Source organism: Mirounga leonina, unplaced genomic scaffold (assembly GCF_011800145.1).
Source record: "Mirounga leonina isolate KUSES-001 unplaced genomic scaffold, KU_Mleo_1.0 Mir_154, whole genome shotgun sequence".
Classification (NCBI taxonomy): Eukaryota; Metazoa; Chordata; class Mammalia; order Carnivora; family Phocidae; genus Mirounga; species Mirounga leonina.
In genome coordinates this window covers 52,398,277-52,420,113 of record NW_023270389.1, presented here as the reverse complement: position 1 = coordinate 52,420,113, position 21,837 = coordinate 52,398,277, and the positions used below count along the sequence as shown (strand labels likewise).

The 21,837-nt window shown below is 41.2% G+C and overlaps 1 protein-coding gene across 3 annotated transcripts; it reads left to right on the top strand.

The window, feature by feature from the left end:
* Positions 1-80: 80 nt before the first annotated feature.
* Positions 81-18,548, top strand: ZBTB37 (zinc finger and BTB domain containing 37). Of its 3 annotated transcripts, XM_035010774.1 has the most exons (5): positions 81-150; positions 683-877; positions 2,000-2,956; positions 4,417-4,516; positions 11,305-18,548. In XM_035010774.1, the coding sequence occupies exons 3-5, from the start codon at positions 2,034-2,036 to the stop codon at positions 11,791-11,793; spliced, it is 1,512 nt and encodes a 503-aa protein (XP_034866665.1). In that variant the 5' UTR covers positions 81-150; positions 683-877; positions 2,000-2,033; the 3' UTR covers positions 11,794-18,548. The 3 variants fall into 3 exon arrangements, with proteins under 3 accessions (XP_034866665.1, XP_034866666.1, XP_034866664.1); XM_035010775.1 differs by lacking the exon at positions 683-877 and having other exon boundaries at positions 134-150; XM_035010773.1 differs by lacking the exons at positions 81-150; positions 683-877 and having other exon boundaries at positions 1,333-2,956.
* The last annotated feature ends 3,289 nt before the right edge of the window (positions 18,549-21,837 follow it).

The window sequence follows — 21,837 nt, the reverse complement described above, 5'->3', positions numbered from 1 at the left end:
AGGGACGGAAAGCGCTGGGGGAGGGGGAGGGGGGCGGTGTAAGGGTGAGTGATTTCCTTCCGGCACGTCGCCCGCTCCGGGGGAGGGGGTGGGGGGTTTCACTTCCGGGACGGTGTTCCGGCCCATTCCGGCCCATTTCCACCCCCGGAGGTAGGTGCTGCTCCTTGACTGGGCTCGGGCCCCGCACTCCGGTCCAGCTGCCCTGCACCGGGGCCGCCTTGTCCGGGCTCCGCCGCAGCCTGCTCCTGGGGCGCTCAGCCACTCCCCTTCACCCCACCCTCAAGGCACCGGAGACCTTCCACCCCCTTGGCCCCGGGCCGGGCTGAGCTGCCGGACCCGCCCCCTCGCCGGGCCCCTCCCTCAGGACCCCGGGATGGGCGGCCCCCTCCCCCACCGCAGCCCGGACACACCCAGAGACACACACCCACCTCTGGGCAGCTCCCCGCCCGCCTACGCTTACCGCCTGGACAGGGTCCCGGGGCGCCGCCCCCTTCCCGGTCTCTGCCCTCACCTGATGGCTAGCTCCCCAGCCTCACGCCTTGCACCCCTCTCCTCCCCCGCCCCTCGGTGACATTTCGCCCTGCCGCCAGTTCCCCGCTACCCACGCTTCCTAACGCAGACTAAAGCCCCTCAAATACCGAGGTGGCCAACCCCATGGCGTTCCCGATTCTCCCTCTTACAGCTCTCACCCTTCCAGTGCCGACGGTAAAGACCTTACTCCAGGGGCTTCCTCCTCACTGGGGAATTGCCGGAAAGAGCAAACAAAAAAGGCGCTGGTGTAGGCTCCAAAATAAACACATCTGAATTCATGATGGCATCGACAGAGGCTCTTATTGGATTAAAAGTTTCAAAACAGACCAAAACGCTTTGGAAAAAGGTCAGATTGGCTAAAGTTGGTTCTTGAAAGCAGTGTATACACTTCCCTATTTACTGATAAATGTGTCGTAAATGCGGGGCAATACTGTGAGTTTGTCAGGATAAGTTCCTGAAATTTTAGGTCTTAGATAACTATGTAATGTCTTATAAAGTTACAGATAAATGGAAACATTGGGCTCAAGTCAGTGTCTTCCTGTTGAGATTTATACAAATTATTCTCAACCATTGAAGGCTATTGGGTGCAATTACCGGCATAGTGTTTCAGCTATTTTTTTTTTTAATCTTTTAATGTCAAAATTTTGACCATACTTGGTAAATGCTCTATTTTTTTTAACCAGTTTGGGGGAATGAAATGTCAGTATCAGTATCATCACCACCCTGAAATTCCCGACTTTGAATTTAGATAGAAGTAGGTTTACCTACTCTGTCCTAATTCTGAGAGTGAATTTCAAGTTTTCTGCATCTTCACTGAGTTCTGACACAGCTGTGGCACGTTTTCCTAACCTAGAGTTTATTTCAGAGTCCTAAACCCAAAGCCTTTTGGTGGGAGCTCTGACTCTTAAGCTTAGAAATAATGGCTTGCATTCATATGGGCTATTAGTCACCTTTTAAATAATAAACCTAACTCATGCATAATGTAGTAAAGTATTAACAGGAGGGATGGATGCCTAATCGACCCGTTGGTGTGTAATTACATTTATTCAAAGAGCTTATTACTTTCTCCTCCAAAGAAAAGTTGTCAGAGGATTTTTATATTCAGTGTGCAAATACTTTATGACTAAAGAACAACAACAAAAAAAGAACTGTCACAACTGCTTTGCCCCTTCTATTCTGTTGAACTTCTGTCTTGATGTTGCATAGCTTATTAGTAAGGGACGTATGGACATAGCTCGAGTGTACAGAAGTCTAGCAATCACATTTCGGTTTTAAGGGTATCTTCTGGGAAATGTGAACTGAAAAACCTGTTGGTACTTCTTTTCCATATTTAAATGTGAGGAAAGTTATCTTTTTACTTGGAGATTTTGAAATTTTACCCAAAACTATTCGTCAGTAGAGTTGAATCAGAAAGCATGAGAGGAGTGACATTCTAACTATCGCTGAACATGGTTTCCTCTTTCCACAGGGTTGAATGCCTGCCTACAGCCTCAGGCACGACCATGGAGAAAGGTGGGAACATACAACTGGAGATCCCGGACTTCAGCAACTCTGTCCTGAGCCATCTAAACCAGCTGCGCATGCAGGGCCGTCTCTGTGATATTGTGGTCAATGTGCAAGGACAAGCTTTTCGGGCGCACAAAGTGGTACTGGCTGCCAGCTCACCCTATTTCCGGGATCACATGTCCTTAAACGAGATGAGTACTGTCTCCATTTCGGTCATCAAGAACCCTAGTGTTTTTGAACAGCTCCTCTCCTTCTGTTACACGGGGCGGATATGCCTGCAGCTGGCAGATATCATCAGCTACCTGACGGCCGCCAGTTTCCTGCAGATGCAGCATATCATCGACAAATGTACACAGATCCTGGAGGGCATTCATTTCAAAATCAATGTGGCAGAGGTTGAAGCCGAATTAAGTCAGACGAGGACAAAGCATCCAGAAAGACCTCCAGAATCTCACAGGGTTACACCAACTCTAAACCGTTCCCTTAGCCCACGGCCCAATACCGCAAAGGGAAACCGGCGAGGTCAGGTTAGCGCTGTGTTGGATATCAGGGAGCTCAGTCCTCCGGAGGAGTCCACCAGCCCTCAGATAATTGAACCGAGTTCTGATGTAGAGAGCCGGGAGCCCATCCTTCGAATCAACCGAGCAGGACAGTGGTACGTGGAGACGGGAGTAGCAGACCGAGGGGCCCGCAGTGATGACGAAGTCAGGGTCCTTGGAGCAGTGCACATCAAAACTGAGAATCTGGAGGAGTGGCTCGGGCCTGAGAATCAGCCTTCCGGAGAAGATGGGAGTAGTGCCGAGGAAGTCACAGCTATGGTGATCGACACCACAGGCCATGGTTCTGTGGGACAGGAAAATTACCCTTTAGGATCTTCGGGAACCAAGGTGGCCCGGCCAACAAGCAGTGAAATTGACAGGTAAGGTTTGTTTTCCTTGGTCATCTGATGGCTGTTGAGCAGACATCCCTGAAGCAGGCCCTCTGTGTGGTACAGAGGGCATCTTCCTTACTTGCTGTTCTTAGCCAAGATAAGTTGGTGTTGGGGAAACTGGAAGTGTGCCAAAAGACTTGCATTCTTGTTTTTTTAAAGCAGGAAGCTCCTAGTCGTGAAGTATTCACAGTGTTGTGAGAACTATGGTAAAGTTAGACACTTCCATGAATCAGACTAGCAGCTGCAGCCACACTAGGATCAGTAATTGCCAGGGCCTTCTCGGATTTCCAGGCAGGGAGCTGATCATCAGCTGGGAGCCTGGCATCTTTGCCCTTCCTTGGTATGTTATCACACAGGTAGGTGGCCTCGGGGACTTTTACTTTCCTTTGTAGCACTGTTTACTTTTCCTTGCCCCCACCTACCAAATTAGAGGAAGGATGGTACCAGCAGGATTGTTCTTTTTAGTGTAATCACAGTAATTCCAAAGAAAAGCTTTTTGGATGTTTTTCCCTTTTTTTTTTTTTAACTCATTTGCCATTTGATAATATCTTCCCTGTTTTCTCTCATCGATGACTGCTGGCACCACAAGCCTGAGAGTCTCGTTTTTCCACCAGTGCTGCTAATGTCCTACCCCTCACTTTACTTTGTCTGATATATTGCAGAACTTTTTTTTTTTTTTTTTTGGTGGAAGTAGCAATAATTCTAATCTAAGTAAATTGAAACAAAGTCTCAGGTGAAAGAAAATATTACCAATGTAGATTGGTAACATTTGTTTTTTTCCACTCTTGAAAATAAATTAAAATTGACTGCATGAACAATGAAAACTAAAGAAGCTATTACTTTGGTTCACACCTGGTCTTGAAAGTGACATATATTTCACAGAGAGTATATCCTGTATTTACTATAGGTGGTCTTTTCTTGTGTCCTTCACAGTTAAAATCTCCTTGTGCACAATACTTACTGCCCCCTGTGTTAGCACTGTTGTCCAGTGTTAGAACTGTATCAGAAGTAATGGCTTTGGATGCAAAGATTTGTAATCTCCATGATCGGTATCAGCAGTCTGAAATATGTAACAAGTTACCATGGGGACTGGAGGGAGGAACAACCCCAAACCTAATAGTTACATAGAAGAAACAAAATCATAGACCCAGTTTTAATTTATGCCTCTATGGTCTCCCAGAACTTAAGGGTAGAAGCTTCTATTTAGCCTTAGTTTCACCAGGCCATGTGGTCTGTCTGCTATGTCATTTTGTGTTTGATTTACTAAGGCAGACCTTTCTCATTTCAGATCAGATCCTATATTGACTCCATGAAAGTATTCCTCAGTAATCTGTTTTTCCGTTTGTTCCCCCTTCCTCAGCCATGGGATAAAAAGGGTAGACATCACTATTTTTTAAGTTCCTTGACGCTATTTTCTATCAGTCCCCTTTTTGCTCCTCTTCCAACAGATTTAGCCCCTCCGGCAGTGTTGTTCCCTTGACGGAGAGACACAGAGCCAGAAGTGAGTCTCCTGGGAGAATGGATGAGCCTAAGCAGCCCAGCTCCCAGGTATGTAGTGGATTTAGGATTGCTGCAGTGGTTGAAGAAAGTGCCGCTGTGTGTGAACAGAATATAATGAATAAGAAAGAAAAGATGTAGGAAAGGTAACAGTGGCCCTGTTAAATAAGTACTCTATTTGGTTACTTTTTTTTCTTTATTCTGGCTTGTGAGCATGCAGGAAATACAGTTTTGTTGTCAGCAGAGTTTGGGAAGTAGAAAAAGATGAGATTGTGGAACTCTTCCCTGATTGTAGGAACCAGTCTGTATTCCTGAGAATAACATAAATAACCCCTGAAAACTACATGCAGGTAATTTAGGACCTGGGATGGAGAGAGTTTGATTTTGTACTTGGGTGGGTATAACACTACATAATTACTGATTTATATAGTGTCATAGTGTCATATATTTGTAAATAAATTGCATATGCATTTTTGTGTGTGTGATTGCTTTTTTTGTATGCTGGTATCTTCATTTTTTTTCTTTTTCTTTTTTTTTTTAAAAGATTTTATTTATTTGAGGGAGAGAGAGAATGAGAGAGAGACAGCACATGAGAGTGGGGAGGGTCAGAGGGAGAAGCAGACTCCCTGCCGAGCAGGGAGCCCGATGCAGGACTCGATCCAGGGACTCCAGGATCATCACCTGAGCCGAAGGTAGTCACTTAACCAACTGAGCCACCCAGGTGCCCTTTTCATTTTTTTTTTTCTTCTGGAATCTTTTGTTAGACCAAAATGTTCTAGAAAGGATAGGAATGATGTTTTCCATCTTTTTTGCAACTGTCCATAGCAAGTAGTGTAAGTAGTTGATAGTTTTGTTTGTTCTCATAAGTCTGTATCATGGAAGATTGATTTTTAAAAAGATTATGCACTCACCAAGTAGAACACAATGAATTGTAAATATTTTTGCCCTTTAAAAGGAAACACTGGTGGATTAAGATTGGATAGCTAATGTTTTTAGATTCTGCATTGTATGATAGTATCTTAGTTTTTATGTAAACCATTGGATGTTTATTGTGTCCATAGTATAGTAACAGCGGTGAGACATTGTTAGAAACTGTATTTACTTGTATGTTATCAGGCCAGGGTACAGGAAAAGGAAGGTAACTAGTAGAAGATAGATTTTGGGGGCGCCTGGGTGGCTCAGTCGTTAAGCGTCTGCCTTCGGCTCAGGTCGTGATCCCAGGGTCCTGGGATCGAGCCCCGCATCGGGCTCCCTGCTCCGCGGGAAGCCTGCTTCTCCCTCTGCCACTCCCCCTGTTTGTGTTCCCTCCCTCACTGTGTCTCTCTCTTCAAGTAAATAAATAAAATCTTTAAAAAAAAAAAAAAAGATAGATTTTGGTTTTAATAAGATGTTAGAGAAAATGTTAGGAGAGGAGCTTGGAGGAAAAGTAACTTTACTCATATAATTAGGGCCCAGATTTTCTCTTCGCCTCTCAGATAGGATGCAATGACCCTGTGAAGGTGACTATTAGGCAAATACATACTGCAGTGGGACAGACCTGACAACTGCCTGGGTGGGTAAGACAGACTAACAGATACATAAAACACGTATAGGAAAGACTGTAGCAATTTGAGGAGCAGTGCTGTGGGAGTGGGAGTAGCTAACAGGCAGTTCTGAGAATCACTGTACCCCTAGCAAAGTGTTCTTCAGGAGAGATGAAACGCATTTTTGCAAGAAGTGGTTACAAAGAGGTAACTTACGTCTGTAGATGGGATAGGGATAAAAATGGGAATTCTGCAAGGGTGTTTACCTGACCAAAGCAGAAGGTACAGGCTATAAAGCAATAGCAGGTAAGTAGTATTATCTGAAGATAATATTAAGAGCTGAATTATTACAGACCTTAGTATGTGTGAAAGCTTATTATGGTGCGTCTCCACCACAGTTCCTTTTTCCCTCCTGCAGAGGACCAAAACAAGACATGAACTTACATTACAGTAAGAACAAATTTTGATAGACTTGAAGAGCTTCCTGATTATAGGGGTGATTAAACTGCTAAGGTCACTTCTTTATTCAAAACAATTCTGTGGCTTTTTCTTTTTTCTGCCACATGAAGGTGAAAATACTTGGCCTAATTTTCCAAGTAATTATAATCTTTCTAACCTAGCTTTTCCCACCACTCATCAGCATTTATTATCCCAAACAAACAGACTTTCTCTGTGTGTCAGAACCACATCAAACTTATTCCTGTCTCTGTACCTTGAGTCTGGGATGCCTTCTTCTTCCCAGGTGTCTGGGTTCACCTAAGACCCCACTCCTCATTCCATGTGCCCTAACTAGTCCAGTCCTCTTTGATCCCTCCTTAAACCACCATAGCATTTACAGATGGTACGATATAATTTTTCCTAACTCTACTGACTCATATAAATTATTATTTTTTTATTTGCATGAATTTTAAGTCTCCTCTACTTTGAAATTTCCCTGAGGACAGAGTCCTCATTTTCTAATCTTCATATCTGACTGCCTTTTCGGGTACCCAATAAATAGAAGTTGTTTTACCACTAATTTTGAGTAACTAAGGTTACTTAGTAGGTGCTCAGTAAAGAGGCACCTACCAAATGGGGGATTATTTGGTTGTCTGTGAATTTCCAGTTTTAGAGATCTTCAAATAAAATTAATGAGCCAAATTGATGAGGTTTTTTATTTTTAATTTTATTTTTATTTATTTGACAGAGAGAGAAAACAAGCAGTGAGAGGGGCAGAGGGAGAGGGAAAAGCAGGCTACCCACTGAGCAGGGAGCTGGACACGGGACTTGATCCCAGGACGCCGGGGTCATTACCCAAGCCAAAGGCAGATGCTTAACCGACTGAGCCACCCAGGCACCCCACAAATTGATTAGTTTTTAAAGTTACTTCAGTTGAGTCTGATTAGTAATTAGAAGATTAGGATGGTGAACATATTTTTTCTGGGTTTTTTTTAAGATTTTATTTTTTTAAGTAATCTCTACATCCAACATGGGGCTCAAACCCACAACCCCGAGACCAAGAGTCAGGTGTTCTACCAACTGAGCCAGCCAGGCACCCTAATGGTGAACATATTTGAAGGCCACGTCAAGAATCTAGACTGGTATTGTAGAAAATATGGAAACCATTTATATGAAATTTATTCATTATATGGAATAATTCGCTTAAAAGGATAACTTAAAAGACTTAAAAATTAAATAAATATATTTTAAAAGATAATTTAAAAAGATAGCATGGATAACTAAAATGCATTTACTTTCTGCTTGTGGATAATACTGGTATGACATTACTTTCCTTAAAGTTAGGGGGTTTTTTTTAAGAGAATCAGTACCCTCAAGATTATGAATAATATTGTGAGTTGATAATGTTTAATAATAGTTAACATTTATTTAGCTACATTAAGCACTTTAGTATATTAACTCATTCAGTGCTCATTGCAACCTATCAGGTAGATGCTATTATCGTATTCATTTTACAGAGGAAGGAATTCACACAGAGGGTAGTTAAATAACTTGCTCATGGGGGCGCCTGGGTGGCTCAGTCGTTAAGCGTCTGCCTTCGGCTCGAGTCATGATTCCAGGGTCCTGGGATCGAGCCCCGCATTGGGCTCCCTGCTTGGCGGGAAGCCTGCTTCTCCCTCTCCCACTCCCCCTGCTTGTGTTCTCCTCTCTCGCTGTGTCTCTCTCTGTCAAATAAATAAAATCTTTAAAAAAAAAAAAAAAAAACTTGCTCATGGTCACACATTAAGTAGGATGCAGATCTGAGCCCACATTTCAGCACCCTTAATTGCTATACAGGGTAATAACGTGCATTCGGAATGTTTCAAGGTACCTTTATTGTGTTTGATTCTCCTGAGAATCCTCTTGAGAGAATTCATTGAGCTGGCAGAGCATGTACTAACCTTTTAATTTTGTGGATGAGAAAACTAAGCCTCAGAGAAGTTATTCTGTGCTTTGTCCAGGAACTTTTAGTGGGCTAATCCCTCGTTCTTTATGGGAGTTCAGTGTTGATTATCCAGGGAAATGGAGCAGAAACAAATGTTATATAAAACAAATCAGAAATCATCTAAAACCTCAGTCTTAACTATTCAACGCTTGACTTCACATACTGCTTCCCAAGCCTGCTGAGAACTGCTTCTGTTCTGTTGGAAATGCTGGAGAGCACTGTCAGTTTACACATGTGAAAGGAGACAAAACTCATTTTTAGAAATTCAAGAGAAGAGGGGAGCCTGGGTGGCTCAGTCGCTCTTAAGCAGCTGCCTTTGGCTCGGGTCATGATCTCAGGGTCCTGGGATCGATCCCCGCATTGGGTTCCCTGCTCAGCGGAGAACCTGCTTCTCCCTCTCCCTCTTCCTGCTGCTCTGCCTACATGTGCTCTCTCTGTCAAATAAATAAATAAAATCTTAAAAAAAAGAAATTTAAGAAGAGGGCACAAAATTAATTACAAATTAGATGAGTCTTTCTCCAGTTAATCCAGAGTCAGCTTTTGCATTTTCTCCTTTTTGCAGTTGTACTTTAGCCTCTACCAAACATCTGTAATTGCCTCATACATCTTTGTACACATATAAGCTTTTTTTTTATTTTTTCAAATATTTTATCTATTTATCTGTCAGAGAGAGAGAGAGCACAAGCAGGGGGAATGGCAGGCAGAGGGAGAAGCAGGCTACCCATCGAGCAGGGAGCCTGATGCGGGACTCGATCCTAGGACCCTGGGATCATGACCGGAGCCGAAGGCAGACGCCCAGCAGACTGAGCCACCCAGGTGTCCCACATAAAAGCTTTTTATTCGGGCGCCTGGGTGGCTCAGTTGGTTAAGTGTCTGCCTTCAGCTCGGGTCCTGATCTCAGGGTCCTGGGATCGAGTCCTGCATCGGGCTCCCTGCTGAGCTGGGAAGCCTGCTTCTCCCTCTCCTCCCTGCTTGTGCTCTCACTGTCTCTCTCAAATAAATAAAATATTTTTTTAAAAAAAGCTTTTTATTCAAAACATTATGTTATATGTATGTTATTTATATTTCAGAAGTCCGCAGACTGAAAATATCAGTAATTTCTGAATGGGGAGATTTTAATAAAGAATTTTGAATGAAAAGCATTTATAAATCCAAAATGTTTAGGGGTACCTGGCTGGCTCAGTTAGAAGAGCATGCTACTCTTGATCTTGGAGTCATGGGTTCAAGCCCCATGTTGGGTGTAGAGATTACTAAAAATAGTAATAAACTTTCAAAAAATTGTTATAAAAATATTTCAGGATTTTTAAATTATTCATTAAAAGAAATATATTGTTCCCACTTCCAGCTTTCTGATAGGAGGAATCCTTGTTTATTTCATATGTTAAAAACTTTATTTACATTGTTAATGTTCATATTAGGTAAAACAAAATTAAGGTCTTTAACTGATATTGATGAATTACTGGGTTTTTTAGGTGTGGTAGTGGTAGTTTGATTGTATTAAGAAAAATAATCTTTCTCTTTTTTTTTTAAGATTTTATTTATTTATTTGACAGAGAGAGAGACAGCGAGAGAGGGGACACAAGCAGGGGGAGTGGGAGAGGGAGAAGCAGGCTTCCCGCGGAGCAGGGAGCCCGATGTAGGGCTCGATCCCAGGACCCTGGCTGGGATCATGACCTGAGCCGAAGGCAGACACTTAACCGACTGAGCCGTCCAGGCATCCCAGATTATTCTATTTTAATAATCTGTTTAAATCAATTCAAAACCACTACAAATAGGTGTATAAAGCCAGATGATAATATGTCTGTGCACTGTATTTCAAGGGTAACCTTTAGTATAAGCAGTTTGAAAAGTGAATGAGCAATATCATTAGGAATGTGTATTGATCCTGTTTCTCTTTGTCTGGTTTTTGTTCAGAAATTTTATCTTTTGTTCGGAGGGCAAAATCAGAAACCAAGTCTCACACTTCTTTCTCTGTGGTTATCTGTTATTGTATTTGGTGGACAATAGTCAGTAAATATTTATTGAGTATCAATTTGTGAAAAGGGTACAGGAAGGAATAACCAAGTTAGTAAATCCATATCTCAGTCTGGTTTCCTTTCCCACCTCTTCTGCCAATTTGCTCTGAGGTCAGTTACAATTTGAGTAGTCTTTAGAATGAAGATCATATATATTGATATGGCACCAAAATATTTTTGAGTAAATGAATACTGTTACTAACAAATTGTATTATCTATTATAAAGGTAGTAACTGCAGGATTACCTTTTGGTATTAATGATAATGCCATAAATAGAATTTATGATGTGTTTGCCATACATAATGTATTCTATACCATCAGGTATTGTTATCGTTGGCCATGTCACATGTGGCTATTTAAGTTTAAATTTTAATTAATTGAAAGCAATTAAAATTAAAAATTCAGTTCCTCAGTTGCACTAGCCATATTACAAATGCTGAAGAGCCACATATGGGTAGGAGCTACTATATGAGATGAAACAGGTTACAGAACATTCCCATCATCACAGAAGGTTCTATTGGCCCAGCACTGCCTAAGTACCTACGTGATTGTTTAGAGTTCAAGAGGATGGTATGAATGGCCTCAGGTTCTCCTATCATGTAAAATAGAACATTCAGTGGGGGCTTTATGAGCATGCTGTTTGTCAGCCCAAGTAACTCTACTGTCTTGCTCTTCTAAAGAAATGGAATAGAGTGTCCTCAGATTGTTCTTTTAATTCCTATGTTAACATCTTTACTTTTTTGTAGTCATTAATTTCCTGTTCGGATCTCTCCTAAAAATAAGCATATGGCTAGTATGAGAGGTAAAAAGAGATTTGATCTCTTTTAATACGTATACTTAAGCGTAGGTGTTCTTGCCTGCTTTCCTCACCTGGCACAGGTCGAAGAGTCTGCAGTGATGGGAGTAAGTGGCTATGTGGAGTATCTCCGAGAGCAAGAAGTATCTGAGCGGTGGTTCCGGTACAACCCCCGTCTCACCTGCATCTACTGCGCCAAATCTTTCAACCAGAAGGGGAGCCTGGACCGCCACATGCGCCTGCACATGGGGATCACGCCGTTCGTCTGCCGCATGTGTGGCAAGAAGTACACCCGGAAAGATCAGCTGGAGTATCACATCCGCAAGCACACAGGCAACAAACCCTTCCACTGTCATGTTTGTGGCAAAAGTTTCCCCTTCCAGGCCATCTTGAATCAGCACTTTCGCAAAAATCACCCTGGCTGCATACCCCTGGAGGGGCCTCACAGCATCTCCCCGGAAACAACTGTCACATCTCGAGGACAAGCTGAGGAAGAGTCACCTTCCCAAGAAGAGACAGTTGCTCCTGGGGAAACTGCCCAGGGCTCTGTGTCCACCACTGGGCCAGATTGAAACATCGAGGGGGAGGGGGCAGACCCTCTTCCCCTTTGGGCCGTCAGCAGCCAGCATCAGGGCCGTGGGCTGGTACTTAGATTTACAAAATGCCACATCGCTAGGTCGGAAGATGCTCCCAAGATGTTGCCAAACTAGAGGATCAGCAACATACACAGAAGCACTAGAGGCTCTTCCCCTCCTCCTTCCCACCTCATACTTTGGAAAATAATCAAGCAAATCAACTTTCTAATTCAGGGATCAACAGCCTTGGTTTGTTAACTTTATAAGAAAAAATTTTTTAACAAAACAATGATAAATGGTCATTTATCTACCAGTCATGTTTGAACACTGTACTTTGGTCCATATCATCCTGGTGGCTGTAATTGCCCGGATCTAAAAAAACAGCAGGAGCCTTGGTCATCTGAACCAGCCAGCCACCAGAGAGAAGGAAGTAGTTGTGATGGTGACAGGGAGGAGGTATTTCTCCTCTTCCTTCCCTGCCAGAACATGCAGTTTCACATTTGAGGAAAAAAAAAAGTATCCTGGTGGTTCTTACGGTTTTGAAAGGTCAGACCTTATCTTTGCTCTGATTAGGCATCTGATGATACTTTGCCTGATTGTTTCATGTAAACCGCTGTCTTGGAGCGGTGTTCTCGTGGGCAGCATCACCTGAAGCACTTTAGGCAACTGGAAGTGAAATGAGCAGCAGAGTGTTCGCAGTAGGTTCTGCTACATTTGGGGGCTTGAGTGTCCTATTGAGGAAGAGGGGAGCAGGGAAGGAAGTGGGATTTTTGTGCAAATTTCAAATGGCGCAGAGTACTGCAACTTCCTGGTCGGTGTTTTTACACCACAGTGCTTAATTATCTTTGGGTGTTAGGAAATGGCTCTAGTCCAGATGAATTAATGTGTTAGGCTGAGTACCAAAGTTTCATCCAGTCTCTCTGGCTCCTCCTTTCACGTAACAGCAATATTATACATCAAAAATGTCACTTTCCAGTGAAATGAGCCTGGACTGTATTTTTAAATCTACAGGTCTCCATATTTGATAACTTTTATATGAAGTTTTAAACACATTTTTTCTGCAATATTGTGGTTGAAGAAATTCAACACTACGGTTCTTATCGCAACCACAATTCCATTTCCTTCTACATATGTGATAGTTTATAATATTTTCAAGCCAATAGAAGAACCTCACTAAATCCATGTCTCGCGTCTGCAAACCTAGTAATTCATAAACCCACCATCAGCAAATTGCTGGTGACTCCAAGAGCTTTGCTTTTTAATAATACACTACAGGGCATTCACCAGAAAACATCATGCACAATCATGTTGCAATAAATTGATCAAGGGATCAGTTTTGATCAGGTTTGGTTACTTAATCATTCCTAAGATTTTTAAAACTTCAAGGGACCTTTTTGGTAATTCTGGGAATTTCTGAGATTCTTAATCCAGCACTGAGAGTCAGAAAAAATTTACCAAACATGTAGAGTTTAGATGCCCTGTCTCGAATTCAGAGAATGAAGGAGGATTAGTAAGGGGTGCGGGCAAGGAGATGCTTACAGTACAAATAGAAAAGAGAAAAATCCATAGCTTCTCCTAATTGATCATTAATGTTTTAAGAGTTTTTAAATATGCAGTGGTTTAAGCAGTTATTCTGGTGCAGAGGCGTAGATGATTGTAAAAGAGATGTGGGGCGGGGGCGGGGCTGGTCGTGCCTGCATGGGTGAGCCATTTGTGAGAATGTTAGTAGCATGCTCCCTTCCTGAGAATGCTTTGTGGTATGTGGAAAGGTGGGTAGGAAAGAATGGCATTTCTTTGATGATAGGAAGTTAGAGTGCAAAGAGTAACTCGTAAGCAATCTGCGAATTGTACCTACACATAAAGCTGTACCGTGTCACTGGAGAGTGGTTATTTTCTCTTCTGGAAAAATGTAGAAATGCGTCTTTCAATAGGAATGTAATGATGCTACCATTTGATAAGAGCCTACCCTTACACGATCTGCCGAAGCAGTCTTGTCTTTCAGAGACATAGACTGGGGCACTCTCCTCTTTAGTTGGGCAACAGCACAATAGGGCCATCTTAGGGACCAGCTATGCTCTGTGGCCTAGAAGTGGATTTGAAATGAGACTCAAATCTTTAGGGAAACCTTTTTGCAGGTCATCCAGGCTGTCTGTGGACAGATTCATTACTGAATAGGCAGGAAGATGAGAAGTACAGAATATGCTGCTGTCGATGGAGCTTTTAAGCCTACCAAAAAAATGTTAAGTCCACCCTACTTGTGAGAAGTAGTATGCTGGAAAGTTCTTTATGCTTTGTTAGTTTCTTAGATTTTCTGTGAGGAAACAGAGCTTTTTTAAACTATTACCAAATTGTAAAGGTGAAGTGCAGTAATCTTTGTCAAGAGAAACTCTGCAGCATTTGTCAGTCCTCTGGCCAGGATTAGCAACAAACCTCTTAAACAAGTAGGGACTGTTGAGCAGATGAGGAAATGCTGTGAGTGTTTGGTGGGTCCCTCTCCCTTGTCATTCACTTGTCCTAGGTTTTCGCTGTATTGATACTGTGAATAGAGTGCTACCCGGTCTTCTGGGACCACAGCAGCATGTTTGCTGGTTCTCGCCTCTTAATTGGCCTAGCCCAGAGCCATGAAATCCATGAACATACAAGCCAGACTAGCTTTTAAACAAATTCAAGTTTCTGAAAGCAATTTCCATTTTAGCCACAAAGGCTTTTATTATTCTAAATAACTATCCAAGATTCTTATCCAGGTTCACTGTGACATTGTCCTAGTTCTTAGCTAACATCACTGTAGGGTCATAGGAGTTCGTAGTGTTCTGTCTACATTAATGAATAGCTGTATTGGTGTATGCACAGAGGATACCTCTCTTAAGGATGTACTAAATGGACTTTAGCTAATGCTGAAAACTCATTACCAAATCTTAACTTGCACATGTCACCTTGTGAAGGGAACTGCATTAGCAATGAGAGCTAAATCATCATTAAGTACTTTAATGCCATGAAATAGCAAACACTGGGACCGTTTTCATTCATTGAGTGGCACTTAATAGCAAAGGAGCTACCCAATATTCTCAGCAAAAGAAGAGAGACGGCAGTATATTAATCTGTTTTCATTCTAAGAGGTACCTTTTATTCTCTCTGAACTCCGATACCAGTATATAAATATAGCATTGGCATGAATAGGAACACTGTACTTAGGCAGAAGGGCTCTTTCTAATGACTTGTTCTCTCTTTACTCAGAACCATATTTACCTCTGAACCGAGTTGAGTTTTATTTTATGTAATTTGCCAACTACCCCCAAGCCATCATTATGCCAGACAGTTAAATCTAATCTTGAATAAGTAAAAATAAGTTAGTTCCTAAAGGATAAGGATTGGAAAAGAAGGGAGGCAGCAGTTGAGGAAAGTTTTCTTGTTATTTTGTTTTTGGTATTTTTTAATGTTTCCAGTTCCCTCTATATCAGTGAAACAGAGTTTCCAAAGATGTTGTGACAATAGAGATAAACCATTCTCCTCCCACCTTCATAGTTGAAATCTGGCCTTGGTTGGAAGTGGTCTGAAGGAAGAGTATTGAAATAGTGAACTTCATCCTTAGCTGAGTAGTCTCTGGTCAAGAAATAACTTTAAAAAATTTTAGCTGTTACTTGACACAAATTTCGTTTCTTTTAACTAGTAAAAATTATATTTTGTTTGACTAGAAGATCTAATTTAAAGAAATAAAAACAACAGGTAATGGAAAGGAAATTCAACTGAACAAAGACTGCAGTCTTCTTAATCCTAGTGGAAGGCATTTAATCAGGAAGGGGTTGGAATCCTGGAAGTTTTTCTCTCTTCAGATCCAACAGACAGGTGTTTGTTTGTTTTCTCTTCCTCAGATGCTCTCCTCTTACTGGTTTAAGGCATAATAAAGAGGCCTTTATTGAACTTGTCTTTGAAAACGGGGGCTCTTTACCTTTGCCATTGGGAAGGGTGCACAATATTGAAGTATTTTAGTTGCTGAGATTTAGAAAAGGGACACCAACCTATTAAGTCAGGTAAACTCCTGGGTTTGAGAGGATGCCCCTTAGCAAAGTGTATCCCTAGAATTTATGAATTAGATAAGGGTTCAGCAGACTGCGGCCCCCAGGGCCCAATCCTGAGGCCATCTGTTTGTCTAAAGAAAGTGATGGTGGAATGGGGCCACACCTGTTCTTCAGGTGTTATTTCTACTGTGATGGCAAGGTGGAGTGCTTGTGACTCAGACCACATGGCCAGCAAAGCCTGAAAATGTACTGTTTGTCACCTGACAGAAAAGTTTGCTAACTCCAGAATTAGATTTGAAAGAATGACCTCCAAATTTGTCACTCCGGTCATTTTGTCTTTATAATAGTTTGGTTGAGGTTTTAAATTCATGTTGCCATGTATGCATCAGTTTCTTGAAAGAGCTTGCCATCTTTTTCTAGATCTTTGTCTCATAACCCTCTTTGTGTTCCTTCTTAATGATTCCCATTGCTTTAAAAGCATTTAGAATAGCCTTACAATCTGTCCTTGCCTTAAAGGTGCAGGTAGATTAAAGTTTAGGATAGTAGTTACGGATGTAAGAAAATAATTTAAAAAATAATTCCCGTGATAATAATGTAGGATTAAATGAGTACCATGTTTACATAAACTACTGTAAAAAATTAATGTTTTTGTAAGTTTTGCCATTCCTCTGAGAACACTTGAACTGATTTGCATAATGATGGCAAGAATGAATTTTTTCCCATTAGTATAAAAATTAACTTCTGTTATGAATAAGTGGTTTGATTCTTACCCAAAATACTGCTTTCTAGATTAGAAATCTCTACCCTTTCCCTGTACTACAAATCTTCATTTTCATTTCCTCAAACTCACTCTGTTCCATGTGGAGTAGTAAAAAGCCAAATCTTCTTTCCTTCCTTTATCTTTTTTTTTCCAATGAATGTTTTAAAACATAATGAAATCTCTGAGGACTTCAAATTCCTCTTAGACCCATCTTACAAATTCTGTTACTATCATTTTTCTAAATATATACTGGGCCATTATTTATTTGCTCTCTGAATGTTCATTCTTACTGTTCAAATAGCTTATTTATGCCAGATGTGCAAAAAATGGAAAATGTTAGGATGATTATTAACAGAATTCCTTGCAAGAGGAGAATATAATTGTTCCGCATCTGGAAACCATGCATAGACTTCTGAGTTAAATTTATCAGGACAAAATGTTCTAGGCCATGCTGACACAATGCAATGAATTTGATTCATACTTTGTTGTCAGCTCAACCAACACAAACCAAGTTCGGATGAGTGACCTAACCTCCAGTAACGCACCTCTCTACTAGGCATTTTATTCTTAAAGTTCCTTTTTTCTAAGTTGGATATTAGTAAGTTTTATATGATATGCCCTATGAGTAATAGATGACCCTTACCTGTAAAGTTCCAGAATATTTGCCTAGGTTAGAACTGCCTTGTCATGGCACACTTAGAGTAATACAGGGTTCTTGAGATTTTGGAGTGTTGCTTTTCTGAAAAATTTGGGATTCTGATTAATCTGAGATATAGAACTTGTGAAAGCGATTGAATTTAGAGAGCCAGGTGAACCGTCTGCCATTTCTATGCAAATGCGTTGAAAACAGTGTTGTTTGCCCAGCATTATAATTTCTTTGATAATTACCAGTCTTATGTTGTGCCGCCTTTGCTTTCTAGAGTCTGTTTCTCTGTTTTCAGTCTTCTCATTTTTAGGTAGGCTTTTCCCAAGACCAGTCTTTTTACTTTGCAGTAAGTAGGTGTTTCTTGCTCAGGACAAGCCAAAGTTGGATATTATGAGTCCCTTCAAACACCTGACTTAGTTACATTCCAAAGGATGTAATTACTGACAGCCAACAGTGGTATTAAAACCCGGAGGATATCGGCACAGACTCTCCAGTTTTCTCATATAGGCAGACTACCTTTTCCCTCAACTGTGAGGAACAGCAATGACTTAAAAGGCAGTTATTACTTGAAATGTATAGTGTCTTCACAGAGTACGTGCGTGAATAAATTTCTTCTCTCACATCTTCCCCATTATCTATATAATAAATACTTCCCATCTTTTTTTTTTTTCTAGATTTTATTTATTTATTTGAGAGAGAGAATGAGAGAGAGAGACTTCCCATCTTAACATAGTTAAGAGGGGCTGGCTCACTCAGATAGTGGAAGCTTTAAGCAACAGAGCTAGGTTATAAAGGCAGAGCAGTTCATGACAAATAAAACTCTTCTAATGCTTGCTTCTTTCTTGTCCACTCAGTAAGTCCTGTTGAGGAGGCTAGAATTCACCATCCAGTTAAGGGAGATATATGTGCAGCATCTTATATGGACAACAGCACAATTTAATATACTGTGAATCTTAGAATTTGCATTAATGCATGATGCCAAAAGTCAGAGTTTCTCGTGGGAAAATGTTTCCTATTCTGTGAAATCACTTATCTTAAGTGATAAGTAGCATACAGGAGAATCTGTCCCATAAAGTAAATATTAAGTACTTTTTGGTACCTGACCGTATGCTTGGAATTTATATAACAAAATTGATTTTAGACATAGTTTAGATGTGGCTTCCTATACTTGAGAGTCCTGAATCCACTCGGTTGGAGTCTGGATGTACGCTTTTTAAAAGCCTGCACTTTTCACCACAGAGATCAAAGAGAAGGGAACAGAATTAACTGTCCTAAATGCTTTAGTGGCATAATTGCAGTTAATCCTCAGAATAATCCTGTGAGTTAATAACAGTAGAACTAAAAATGGTTGAGAGTTTTTTTGAATGCTTACTATGTGCCAGGCATGGATCCATGTGTTTCACATTGGTTAACTCACCTAATCCTTACAGCAGTCCCATGTGGGTAGACACTGTTACTCTCCTCACTTTAGAGAGGGAGAAATAGAAATTGAGGCACAGAGAGGTTGACCCAGGCCATCTGACACTAGAGTTGACACTGTACTAGACTATGTTGCCTTTAAGAAGTGTAATTATACCACATTTTATAGACGAAGAGAGCCCAGGGTTACACAGTGAATAAATTGCAGACCCAGTATTTTCCTGTCTGATTCCAAAGCCCAGACTCTCTCCACTACATCATATTGACTCTGTTTACTTATAAAGAGTTGGGGTGACTTGGAATAAAGAATAGTCAGTAACAGTACTGCTTTCAGTGAATTTTTAACTCAAGAAAGCATGATTGGAAGATTTCTTCAAAAGATAGTGTCTCTGAGCAGATGTTGAATGGTGAATATTTTCTGGAGGTATTGCCCATTGATTCAGGAGTCGCCCATTTGATAGATCTAATTGTGACTCAGTTCAGGTTACCACCAAGGCAAAAATTGAAAGATAGCATTCTTGTATATCTAGCTTTGTAACAAACTGCCCTAAACTATAGTGACCTAAAACAACAATTTTATATATCTTGTGATGTTGTGAATCAGAAATAAAGGCTCCTCTAGGCAATTCTCTTGTTCCCTGTGGTGATGACTGAGGTCACCTGGTCGTATTCAGCAGGTTGTTGGACTGGTCTGGAGTGTCCATGCTGATCTCACATGCCTGACACCTTGCGGGAGGGCTAGAAGACTTGGGGCTCAGCAGGCTTCCTCTCCCTCTCTGGAGTCTCAGGGACTTTCCATGTGGTCTCTGCGTCGGGGCAGTCAGACTTATTAAATGGCAGCTCAGGCCTCTAAGAAGCTGGGCAGATGGTGCCAGGCCTCCAAGGCCAGGCTCAGAACTATCATAGAGTCACCCCCATACGCTGTTGGTCAGAGAAGTCACTGGTCAGCCCAGACTCAAGGGGAGAGGAAATACCACTTGATGGCATGTATGTCAAGGATTTGGGACTACTTTAATCTGTCGTAGGTAGCATTAGGTTATTGATTTCTCTGGGCTTTTCTGTGTTCATTCATTTGGGTTAGTTGTTTGTGCCATAGAAACCACTTATGATGTCTACCGTGGGTCAGTCAAGGAGCTAGAAAGAGAATGAGACACATACCCCATAAAGGTTTCATTAGCTATCCACCCACTGAGTTTCACTTATCTTATAGCAAAATTTCCATTTCATTTTTCTTTTGTTCCAAGTTCCAAGTGGTGAGCATTTGCTGGTTTTGTTTTTTTTTTTTTTCTGTGAAGCTACAGCAACTGTACATACTGAGCCAGAAATACCCCAGAGGGAGTAAAAAGCTTGCTGTTATAGAAGTTTATCTTTTAGAGATGTCAACTGTATTTAAGTTTACAAATAGGCAAAAACTCCTGTGGTATGGAAAATTCATATGGCTACTAAATCTCTTTCAACAGGAGTTTCTATCGCGTGACTACATGGATCATATTCTTTAGATAATTGAAAACTTTGCCTGCATATCCTAGTCCCACCTTAACTGACACCACACCACCTCAGGCACAGTTCATCCCATTTTTTATCACCTTTCATATGGGAAAATTCATTGCTCAATTTAATATGTTGTTAATCCTTTAAAATCAGCAGTTGAGGGGGCGCCTGGGTGGCTCAGTCGTTAAGCATCTGCCTTCGGCTCAGGTCATGATCCCAGGTCCTGGGATCGAGCCCCTCATTGGGCTCCCTGCTCGGCAGGAAGCCTGCTTCTCCCTCTTTCACTCCCCCTTGTTTGTGTTCTCTCTCTCACTGTCTCTCTCTCTCTGTCAAATAAATAAAAATCTTTTTTAAAAAAATAAATAAAATTAGCAGTTGCTGTCAACCTGTCATCTAAAGTAACAGATCACTGAACTGTGAGGATTTTTGTCAGATTTAGGGTGCTTTATTTAAACTCCTGGTGGCTGATACTAGTTAGACTATTGCTGTGACAGAAGAATTATGGGCAGAGAATAAATTCTGCTCTAAAAATGATCACCCCCAGACCAATATGCTTTGTAAGAGAAGAAAGATTTGGGATTATCTATTCATGCCGTGGGCAGTGGGTTCCTGGAGAATTAGCTGTGAAGGCTTCTTGCTGGTCATCCCTAGGTATCAGAGAGTGAGGAGGTCTCTGTTCCTTAGGTCAGGCCTCAGGAATTGCAGACACAGGAAAGGGAGGGTACTCAGTGCTGAAGGCTTAATATAGGGCTCTACAAAATGCTGGGAAGGGAAAAGGACTTTGGCATTTGTAGTTGGATAGCCAGGGATGAAATGTTTGAGGCATTTAGGCATCAAGATTAGATTTTATCATATAAGGATTGGGGCAAATTTCAATGAATAAAAACAAGTGAGCCTTAACATTTTCTTTTTGATCCACATTTCCACTCTAATGTACCTCAAAGTCTGCTTTTTGTGACAGAGAAGCCTTTGAAAATATATTCCCAGGGAATGAAAAATCTTATGGTCATCTATGGAGAAGTCTCATGTTCTGTATGGGATAGCTCTTTGGGCCCTCCTCTAGATTCTCCGTGGCGCTTAGGTTTGATATCCTCTGCTGGTGGCATGAGAATGAAGTACTGTGGTCTTGATTTGCAGAAGAGAACAGAGTCGGAAGAAAGGGAACCTGTAGATTGAGAACATAGTGAGTCTTTCCAGCATCTCAGGCCGGTCACAGCGCCCTGCGGGAATAGAAATTCTTAGGGTTCAGATTTCTGCTCTTAGCTATGTCTTAAAGCAGATGTTCGTGACATATTTGAAGATGATCTCCTGAGTTTCCTATAAAGTAATAGAGTCCTCACTGTAGTGGTTGTTTAAGAACCACTGCAAAAACAGAATTACAACACAGGGAACAAAGCTTAAAATGTGTTTCCTCTGGAAGCCGAGATGCTCAAGCGGGTGTCACTGAGAGTGTGGCTGAATTCTATGTCTAGAACCGCTATCAGATAGCAGAGATATTTAGGATTTATATGGTATTTCTAATATTTTTACAAAAACGATTTTAAATCATGTAACTTGAAGTTTTAAAAAATTAGCCTGTTTTCTTTTTGGAAAACTGGCCCAATAAAAATAACACTAATATAACTCAATTGTATATGCATGTGCATTGAACACAGAGTGGTATACTAAAGATAGTTCATGCAAATAGCTTTTGTGGGAAGTTTGGCTAT